The 11,138-nt window shown below is 39.5% G+C and overlaps 1 protein-coding gene across 2 annotated transcripts; it reads right to left on the bottom strand.

Annotated features, from left to right (window-relative positions):
• Positions 1-777: 777 nt before the first annotated feature.
• On the bottom strand, positions 778-10,794 carry TMBIM4 (transmembrane BAX inhibitor motif containing 4). 2 transcript variants are annotated; one of them, XM_018570683.1, is made up of 7 exons: positions 10,691-10,794; positions 6,990-7,098; positions 6,331-6,436; positions 5,033-5,066; positions 3,509-3,626; positions 2,706-2,751; positions 778-1,041 (listed from the first exon to the last, which is right to left on the bottom strand). In XM_018570683.1, the coding sequence occupies exons 1-7, from the start codon at positions 10,782-10,784 to the stop codon at positions 835-837; spliced, it is 714 nt and encodes a 237-aa protein (XP_018426185.1). In that variant the 5' UTR covers positions 10,785-10,794; the 3' UTR covers positions 778-834. The 2 variants fall into 2 exon arrangements, with proteins under 2 accessions (XP_018426185.1, XP_018426186.1); XM_018570684.1 differs by lacking the exon at positions 5,033-5,066 and adding an exon at positions 3,756-3,789.
• Between the last annotated feature and the right edge of the window lie 344 nt (positions 10,795-11,138).

The raw sequence follows: 11,138 nt of genomic DNA, 5'->3' as shown, positions 1-11,138 counted from the left end.
TTTTTTCCCCTTTTTTTATATGTGACTTTTATTTTATTTTACTTTTTTATGTGTTACTTTTATTTTTTTTTATTTATATAAATTTTTTTGCACTTATTGTTATTATATAGGGGGATAACAATCCCCCTATATAATAGCAAAGGCACACTGACAGGTCCTCTTTATGGAGACATTAGGGGTCTCTATGACCTCTAGGCGGGGGGAGCCGCGAACGAGCACATATAGGCGATCGGCGGGCTATGGACCCGCTGATCGCCTATATGTGAAACACCCGGTAACGGGTGTGTGCCATGGTCGGGTCTTTTCTGCCCGTGCGTGCCCGCTAGGGGGCGCGCGCGAGCAGAAAAAAATTGCCGTCTGGAGACACAACCCGCAAATGCAGCAGTGCCGTCCGTCCGTTTTTTTACTACGGGCGGACGGCAAGAGGTTAATACAGTGTGTTATGCAAATTTCCCACATCGAATGTCCTGAAAAATATATTGATATTTTCACTAAAGAAATAAACAATAGCAGAAAATTGTTGTGATATAATATATTCTCCGAAACCAGCATGAATAAATTTATATTGCAGTACAGCTGCAATAGGAAAAGTGCAAAACTGCCTAGGAGGTATAAACTGAAACTATGCAGACTGAATGCATTTTGATTTTTTTTAAAGATGATATATTTAACTCTTCTGTTCACTGCTATTGCGCCACCTGGTCTGTTTTATCCGGAAATCTCTAAATAAAGCCTGCAATAAATCTCCAAAGTATGAATACTGATAAAACAGCATGTTTGTCTAAACATAAATGGAATCATTAAAACTGCATTAATTGAATTGACTTTTGTAGGTTATTTTCTGTTTATGGCCTCTAGTAAGCGTAAAAGGTGAAGGAAGAGATTGATGATATCAAGATAGAGGTTGATGGAAGCGAGAACGTACTCCTCTGGGGACAGTTTGTGCATCAGCAAATGAGTATCATAGATGATGAATCCACAGAATAGCAAAGCTCCACCAGCAGCCATCACTATCTCCATAGTCTCGCTATAAAAGAAAAACTGCAAAAAGAAATACAAAGAGCGAGTATTACAATGACCACAAAAGAATTAAACACTAAAACAATTCTTACGCTGAAAGATACATTTAGGAAACAGTGATAACTAGAAAAGTTTACTGCTCTATAGGGCTCCACTGGGAAAAATTTCCCTGACTTTTTTGTCTTGGTAACAACATTGTTACCAGGACAGGAAGTCGGGGAAAAATAGGGACACAGTCTGCAATAAAGACACCTTTCTTGTTTTAGTATTTTATAGGAAGGCTATGACTCATGTTGGCTTTTTGGTTTGTGTGTCCAATGAATATTTTCCTTGTCTCCCTCCCTACAAGAAGTGGGGAGAAATCGTTCCAACACGGCTTCAAACCACAAAATAAAAAATAAATACCCAACGGAAACCACTAATAGCAAAAAATACTCCGTTTTGATAACTCTATGCAGTTAATACATTTAACAATAGCATTCAGTATATATTATTTTTCTGTTTCACATGCCTTTTATAATCTTCACATTTTCAGTGGACATTGACAGGAGTTGGAACAAACTATAACATTGTCGGGGGCACATACAAGGGTCATCTTAACCTCCCTGGCGGTATGATTTTTTCTTTTTCCTTTGCGGACGCTCGCAAGGGACGGAACCCGGGAAGACGGATGCCGGCATCGGCCGGAGTACACAGTGTGGCTCGAGGGACAAGGTAAGAGATGCGTTGTGTATTCCCGAGTGTGGCTCGGGGCTACCGCTTATGGTACTGAAAATTAACCCCGAGCCACACTCGGGAATACCGCCAAGGAGGTTGAAGCACATCTAACCCCAAAAATCATAACTGAATATACTGCAGCATACTAGTCCCTAGATGTGCTGGCCTCTTTTTCTTTATTTTGACCTGGTGATCCTACAAATAGGCACATTTCCTGTTCACTCCTCCATTGCATCTATAGAGGGAGCCATGGTTGCCACCCAGGCTGCACTTCAAACATGTCTGCCATTCTAGATCTCTATGAAAAAAGGTGATGGGGCTAGTAGTTTAAACAAATAAGAAAATATTGTTTCATCCATCCAGTTCATTTCAAAGGAAGTGACAAAGACACTGTATTTCTGGTAAGATCAACATACATTTTCTGTACTTGCTGAAAGTGTTCTTAGCATGAAAAACAAAAATGAATGCAGTCACCACATCTAAGAACTTGTAAGCTGCTTACCTTTTGTTCTTGGCTTTAATATAGCTTTATTCAGATGGTTTACAAATCCCGTAAAAACTCTCAGTGTCCATGTTAACGCTTGCGGCAACTACTGAGCACTACTAATATATAGTATATACTGAAGTTATCAGAATACAATACTGTTAGCTATTATGGCCCTTATTTCAGGAAAGGTGCACATCAGCTTATACTAACAGCACTTTTAGACATACTAGTGATATATCCTAGCCCAGGAAGGAGCAATAAAAGCACCGGATACTTAAAAAGAACCACCAAACATGAGAAGGCAGTCACCTGATCCTCACAATCTGGTGTCTGTGAGGAGATCCTCAACCACCCACTGTGGGTTGTAACATTGACGTGGCAGGTTGAAAATCTGCTTATTTTTTACCCCTAAACACCAGCAGCAATGGTCAGTGTCCCCTTCTTTCCTTTTCTTACAAAAAAAACGAAAAGTGAAGCTTACCCTAAGAAATCCCGCAAGGATCAAAATCCATAATCCAGCAAAGAGCCTACAAAAGTAAAAAATACAGTTAGTATGTCTGTGAAGGTTCCTATATATCCAGGCCATGGAATAGCTAGTAGTGGTTAGTCACATTCCACTGAACCTGTTGTGTAACGTTAAAGACATTATGCAGTTTATCCAAGCCACTTTTTTTTTTTGTTCTAATCAATACTAGGTATACAGTTACTGTACATATACAGTATATGTGCAGCATAGCAGCAAAAAGCATAACATTGTCCAATCCCATAAAGCCCAGCAGCTTTGTACTAATGCACTACCATGGTATAATATTGGAGGCATGTGAAGGAACTACTGCTACTACCTCCTGCTATTATCGACTACCTTCCTACCTTTTTCTACCCTGTAGTGTTATGCTGGCTACATACCTGTACATTACAAGCTCCTTAGATTTACCAGCATCTATGTATATCCATTTAGGTGGGATCTCACACTGCATAGTTTTTGGTAAATATAAAGCAGATAACACAATCAGATTGTAACATATGTGGCCAGTTTAGTGGTCGATAGGAGCTGGTTTTGGTAAAGCTAATGTAATAACATAACTAGTAAAGTGCACATGCCGTTAAATATTCAGTAATATTACTGATATTGTAGTGTTTATGGCTAGTATAAGATTTACTAAATTGGATAAACAAAAAAGACATAAAACTCATAAAACTCATAAAACCAGCTTTACATGTTCTGTTTTAGAAGCATAATTAACAGTGTATACAAACAACTAAAGTGTCTGCAGACAAACATACCCAGCCCCAAACTTGTTGAAGTCTCTCCTGCTCTGGAATGTGTAAACAGTAAGGCCAAGGAACACAGCACTGGTCAATATAAATGCCTGTAGAACCACAGCCACTTCATAGAAGGTCACTGAAAATACATACAAGTATAGAAATTAGAGTACAAATCCAAAAAGCAAAACATGAAGATACAGTGCGTATATAAAAAAAACAAAAATCACACAGGCATAGTTCATAAGCTAGACAGGATAATAGTTACCTGCAATTCCAACAGTAACAGCTTCTAATACAGTCTGTGAAATAGAGATTAAACAGTTATTAAATTCACACGTTTCCAAACAGTTTCTGAAGATTGGTAAATGTTTAAACTGTTAGAACTTTTTTTTTTTTTGTAAATACAGACACTTTGAATTATCAGTGAATATCCTGAAACTGAAACCATGAAGCATAATTCTCATCAGTCATCAGAACATTTTAAGATGTTTGTTAACCTAAATTGCATCAGGATCAGGCACCCATTAGTAGGATTTTCTGGTTTAACCTTGACATTTTAGTAGTCATTAGTATTACACAACCTGCCACTGAATGCTATTACTTATATACAATATATAAGCCACATATGAACCCTAACATTTGAGGTTATACAGCTCATTATGTTTTTACACATTTATCTCACACATGTCGCTCAAATAGATTTGTTGTTCTCATTTAAAAACTCTGACTCCCACTCCAAGGGGTTGAACAAGTCTCGCTGTCACCCACTCATAGGTTGACGCAATTGTGCATTATCCACAGAATATATCGTAGACCTGAATGTCTGTTTCGTATTGGGTACAGGGCTGACCTTATTTGCCTGAAGTGCAACTCTCCCCGAGGTTCTTTAATTCATTTACTATGGAGATGCCCTAAGCTAGTAAGGGACTGGGACGAGGTCTTGGACATCATTAACCCCGTTTTTGAATCCTCACTACCTAATTTTCCACTTGTTTGCATCCTGGGCATTATTGATGTACCGGATTTAACCTCCTGTACGACTATGGCCATTAAACGAGCACTATTCACTGCGTCAAGGCTGGTGGTGCGTAAGTGGGTCTCCACTTCTCCCCCCACACTGGAACTGTGGCTTAGTGAATTGGATAGAATGATTGACTATGAACGTATCACTTTTCAGCAGAGAGGTAACATGAAAAAATTTGCTTCTATGTGGTCTAACTGGCTTTCTTACCTTGGACAGGTGGCGCCTGAGGGAACAGTCTGTATATGTACCATATTCTGGGGTCTACTCTGTATGTTTGTACTGCTAGGGCATACACCAGCAGCTATGAGTTGCGAGAGGTATAAAGTATACATAATACTTTTGTACTGTTTGACAAGTGGCGATTGTTCTGCAAATGTACACCTCCTTTTCACTTTTTACATACAAGTATAGAAATTAGAGTACAAATCCAAAAAGCAAAACATGAAGATACAGTGCGTATATAAAAAAAACAAAAATCACACAGGCATAGTTCATAAGCTAGACAGGATAATAGTTACCTGCAATTCCAACAGTAACAGCTTCTAATACAGTCTGTGAAATAGAGATTAAACAGTTATTAAATTCACACGTTTCCAAACAGTTTCTGAAGATTGGTAAATGTTTAAACTGTTAGAACTTTTTTTTTTTTTGTAAATACAGACACTTTGAATTATCAGTGAATATCCTGAAACTGAAACCATGAAGCATAATTCTCATCAGTCATCAGAACATTTTAAGATGTTTGTTAACCTAAATTGCATCAGGATCAGGCACCCATTAGTAGGATTTTCTGGTTTAACCTTGACATTTTAGTAGTCATTAGTATTACACAACCTGCCACTGAATGCTATTACTTATATACAATATATAAGCCACATATGAACCCTAACATTTGAGGTTATACAGCTCATTATGTTTTTACACATTTATCTCACACATGTCGCTCAAATAGATTTGTTGTTCTCATTTAAAAACTCTGACTCCCACTCCAAGGGGTTGAACAAGTCTCGCTGTCACCCACTCATAGGTTGACGCAATTGTGCATTATCCACAGAATATATCGTAGACCTGAATGTCTGTTTCGTATTGGGTACAGGGCTGACCTTATTTGCCTGAAGTGCAACTCTCCCCGAGGTTCTTTAATTCATTTACTATGGAGATGCCCTAAGCTAGTAAGGGACTGGGACGAGGTCTTGGACATCATTAACCCCGTTTTTGAATCCTCACTACCTAATTTTCCACTTGTTTGCATCCTGGGCATTATTGATGTACCGGATTTAACCTCCTGTACGACTATGGCCATTAAACGAGCACTATTCACTGCGTCAAGGCTGGTGGTGCGTAAGTGGGTCTCCACTTCTCCCCCCACACTGGAACTGTGGCTTAGTGAATTGGATAGAATGATTGACTATGAACGTATCACTTTTCAGCAGAGAGGTAACATGAAAAAATTTGCTTCTATGTGGTCTAACTGGCTTTCTTACCTTGGACAGGTGGCGCCTGAGGGAACAGTCTGTATATGTACCATATTCTGGGGTCTACTCTGTATGTTTGTACTGCTAGGGCATACACCAGCAGCTATGAGTTGCGAGAGGTATAAAGTATACATAATACTTTTGTACTGTTTGACAAGTGGCGATTGTTCTGCAAATGTACACCTCCTTTTCACTTTTGCTTTCCTTTTTTTTTTTTCTTTGTATTTTGAAAAAACAATTTTAAAAAAATCTGATTAAAAAAACCAAAAACTCTGACTCCCAAATTCATATTAACGTTCATCTTCCACTACAGACATATTTAAAATGAGATAAAAACTTACAAATCCAAACAACAGGTACAGGTTCACTGGATGTTTATGTCTGTAGATGGTCAGGGCGATAATTGAACCCAGTGACCCAATGGCACAAAGTAAAAGTAAAGCAGGGCTAGCAATAAAAAGAAAAGAAACAAAAGAAAATGCTTAAACTGGGTTTAACTTGTTATCTCTTACACAAATAAATACATCAATAAATAAATAAATCAGTATTGCTGCTTTGTGAGCTAATGTTATTACTTTAGGAAGGGGATTCAATAAATAAATGAGTTCATGCAGAAATATACAGCAATAGAATGAGTTCATGCAGAAATATACAGCAATAGAACGAAATCATCATATAAAATATTGCAAAAAAGTGCGATCTTGACACTCTTCTTCTTAAAGTATCATTAAAGCCTCCGTTTTTTTGGATATATATCTACTGCTAGCAATTTAGTAGTAATATAGATGACTTGTACTTTGCCCTCTGCTTACCTATACTGGGCACAGCTTCCACAGATCAGGTTCTTTTAACGGCATAGCAACACATGATAAAGTGCTTAAGACAGCTGTGTATTCGAACCACGGTAAAGGCAATCTTTAACTTTGTCATCTACAGTAGTAATTTTGACACACTTGCAGCTATGCAATTCACATTCATGTAGACAAAGACACTTTCCTACCTTTCATGAACAAATGTCTTGATGGAGTCAAAATAGAGGAATACTGCAGCTGTCACAGTGGTCAGAAGAATTTGTACAGACAAAATGCTATAGACCTTTCGAAGAAAATCTAATGAAAATAATAAAATATTTTGGTAAGTGTTGGATAACAGCACCAGTAACAAAGACGCTAACATCCAATTTATAACAGTGACCTCCCCCCTACAGGAATATTTCCTAAAACTGTTACATAAATTTTAATGAATTAATTAAATGCTGATATACAGTGCTACCCCACCTTTCCCCTAACTCACTGAGCATGTTCAACATAACAGAAGATGTGCATGTAGGACTTAAATTGGACGTTCAACCTGGAATTACTCTATGGACATTTAGCTGCCATATAATATGTGTGTGTGTTTGTGTGTGCTCGTACTGTACACACACACAACTATATTTTAGGGATGTCCTTGTAGCATTTTTTCAAGACCAAGTACTTTCCCTCAGGTACTGCCGATACCAATTACCGATACTTTTTCTTAAAAGGGACGTGGCATTTTTTCTAAAACAATACAAACTAATTATTTTAGGGCAGTTTCTTTATAATTGTGAAGAACTGTAACTCAAACAAAGATTATTCAATGGAGAATGGCAACCAGCAATAGAGGACTACCCATCCCATCAATCCATGATTTAACAGCAATTATACAGGGCTGCATGCGGGTCTCACCAGGGTTGCGTGTGGGTGTCAGCCAGAACAGGTGGATGCTGGCCCTGTGTTGGCTCCGGGGCTGTACTTAGCTATGCCAGCATCAGAAACGAGGAGGAGATTGGGGCAGACAGGCACTGCCAAAGACAGCTGCCTGAGGACCCCAGCAGGCTGCCTAAGGTCCTCAGGCAGCCGATCTGGTGTAAAAATTTAAGGGCTGGTAGTGGCCTTTAGAATTTGGGCACTTTCACGAGTACGCATGAAAATGCCGGGTATCGGGACATCCCTAATGTGTATGTATGTATGTATGTATGTATGTATGTATGTATGTATGTATGTATATATATACACACACACACACAGGGCTTGAAAAATCCACTCTCGTCACAGACGAGCGGACGGCAGAGCCCGACGAGCAGCTTCCCGGCCAGGCGTTGTAATTACACGGCCGGCCGGGAACTTTACATTCAAGCCATCGGGCGTCTGTAGCCCAAGTGACTGGAGTTTTTTTAGGAGGAGCAGGTGGTCAACAGTGTCAAAAGCAGCAGAAAGATCTAATAGCAAGAGTAGGGAATAATGGCCTTTGCTTTTAGCAGTGAGTAGGTCATTAGTGAGTTTTAGGAGGGCGGTTTCAGTGGAGTGTAGGGGGTGAAAGCCAGATTGTAAGGGGCCAAGAAGGTTGTGATCAGCGAGGTGGCGACTTAGGTGGCTGTAGATGAGGCGTTCTAGGAGTTTGGAGGTGAATGGGAGTAAGGAGATTGGTCTGAGATTATTGAGGTCGGTATACTACCCCACACACACCCTATTTTTTCTGCTTCATCAGAATTTCAAAAACGGTCAAATTAAAAACAAAAGAGAGAGGATTATTGTATACAAGATCTACCAAATGATTTGATCATTTCTAATGTTTTGTCAATATTTGATGTAACTTTACTGTAATCTAACTCTATAATTAGAAACTTATTACACACATTACAATTTAATGTGATTCAACAAAAGGATTTCCATCTCATTCTCACATTACCCCATTCCATCTTATTAATAGGAACCATGGTCAGTATTTCACCAGCCTGATGGGTTAAAATTGGACTTGTTGTCAATGTTTTTGATAGGAAACATTAACATAAGGATGTTTTCTAATAAAAGGTAACAACCTTAGTTGACAGAAATATGAGGTTGTCATTGCTGTGTAAAATAATATTAGTTGCCTAGCGATGCCTTTAATGTATAAACAAGTAATAAAGGAAGAACAGGTCAGAAATGGCAGGAAATGGTTTGAAACACGGTCAGGTTTGTATTGCTGTCTGTCTATTTATAAAGAATTCACTGTGTGATTCGATCAGCATATGTTTCCTGGACCTATGTCCATCTGTAATTTGCAGCATTAGGCTATTATTTGTAAAGAAGATTCACACTGTGTGTAATGTGGTTAGCTGGTGGGCAGATCTTATTTGATTTTGGAACCTGTCTAGTATGTTGTATGCTGATGGGTGAATCCTCTTTGAAAACAATTGGGCGGGGGTTATCAAAACTGGAGCAGATTTGCACTGCAACCAATCAGTTTCTTTCTCTTACTTTCAAATCTTACCTGAGCAAACTGAAGAGGGATGCTGATTGGTTGCTCCAGATTTTGTTTGCTCCGGGTTTGATAAATTCCCCCTTATGTGTGTACTGTTAATCCTTATTGATAGCTGAATGTTTGCTGTGTAAATCGCACAACCCATCTCCAGGAAAGGAAATCTCCCCAACAGGACACAGCAAAAAATTTAACCAACAAGGGATTTATGCTTTTCCTCTTCTAACCAAAACCTAAAAATGTTGGCTATACTGTATATACATTATAAAGCCTAACTCTAGGCAAACCAAAAAGCTACCCTTTAGTGGGGCTACTGCCACACTGCAAGGGTTAAGTGCTTCTTTCTGCCTAGGGGATGGAGTGAAGCACATTTACTTACCTGATCCCCGCTCCTGCTGGCTCTCTCTAGGCTGCTAGACCGATCCCTGCAGCCTCTTCTACCCTTTGCTTTGGCGGTCTAAGGGCCGCTGATGAGCACTGGTGACATAGGTAATACGCTGGGAACTTTGATGCTATTTGTAACAGACTCCAAGGCCCATCTTTCTTTCCATTATACTCTATGGGCATTCTTGGTGTCATTGACCCTTGTCATTCCATAGAAAATGAATACAAATCCCACAGAATCTCAATGGGATTTGAGATTCACCCATCAGCATACGTCCATCAGCCCATCAGCATACGTCCATCAGCCCATCAGCATACGTCCGTTCTTCGTCTGCTCTGTGTGATCACTGAGACCGTGGCGCTGTAATCACAGCGCCACCTGTCTCAGCTATCACTAACTGCAGCTGTCACAGAACCCTACCCTCCCTGTGTCCTATGGTCAGGTGCACAAAATACGGTAATAAAAAACCCACGGAATCTCAATGTTGAAAAATGGTACTGTATGCCTGCTAAAGATTTATTTGATGTGTCAAATTATGTTGATTGAAAAGGCCCATCTTTCTTCCCATTATACTCTATAGGCATTCTTGGTGTCATTCCATAGACAAACCCAAAGTAATTTCAATTGTAAAATGATGTTACTACGGTATACACGGGGAAGACCTGCGGTAAAGGATAACTTGATATCTTTTTCAGATTTGCGTACAAATTATCCTTTACTTTGCTTCTCATTATACTCTATGGGCATTCCGTTTGGTTGAATTAAAGTCTATGGGCTTTCTCTTTCCCTGTCAAAGTCTATGGGCATTCCATTCTGTCATTCCTTTTGGTATGCCCCGTTTTTTTGTTTGGCCAGAGATAGGCTTTAAGTACTGTATAATATTTTACAAGTGTGTGGACACCATTACAGTACAGCAAAAAAAATAAAATCCAAGGTCTAATCTACAAAGCCTAGGACAGAATTCATAACAGGCCTAAGTACCGTAATCCTTTTGCAATACGTGATACCTGTCACAGATGGACACTGCATAGAACAAACAGAGAAAGGCTCACCCATACGGATCTGAATACTGGCCGAGGCGACATTGGATCCATAGTTGAAGTCATCTACGATAGAAGACATGGGATAGAGATCAGCAGACGCCATGATAACAAATGTCTTCCGTGACAAAATACCTGCCTACCCAGCCAAAACAGGCTGTAAACTGTACGGAAAAAAATGGCAGCCAATTGGAAACGAGATCGTCATGGAGGCACTAGCGGCATTGCGTAACCTGACCACGTCGCGGTATAGCCGCCATTTTCCCGAAGACCGACACTTTCAGTTACTGGAAGACCTTCATTAAAATCAATCTGACGCCTTTATTTTTGTCTAGTTTCTGCTGTTGTTAGCACACGTTGAATGTACTATTCAACAATGATATAACGGACGCAATCACGAACGGTCACTGCAGACACACCATCGTTGATACTCTCTAGTGTTCCCAGCAGAGGTTTCTGT

The sequence above is a fragment of the Nanorana parkeri genome, unplaced genomic scaffold (assembly GCF_000935625.1).
Source record: "Nanorana parkeri isolate BGI_ZX_2015 unplaced genomic scaffold, ASM93562v1 scaffold1576, whole genome shotgun sequence".
Lineage (NCBI taxonomy): Eukaryota > Metazoa > Chordata > Amphibia > Anura > Dicroglossidae > Nanorana > Nanorana parkeri.
Note: the sequence above shows the minus strand (reverse complement) of the source record. Positions and strands in the feature narration are given on the sequence as shown.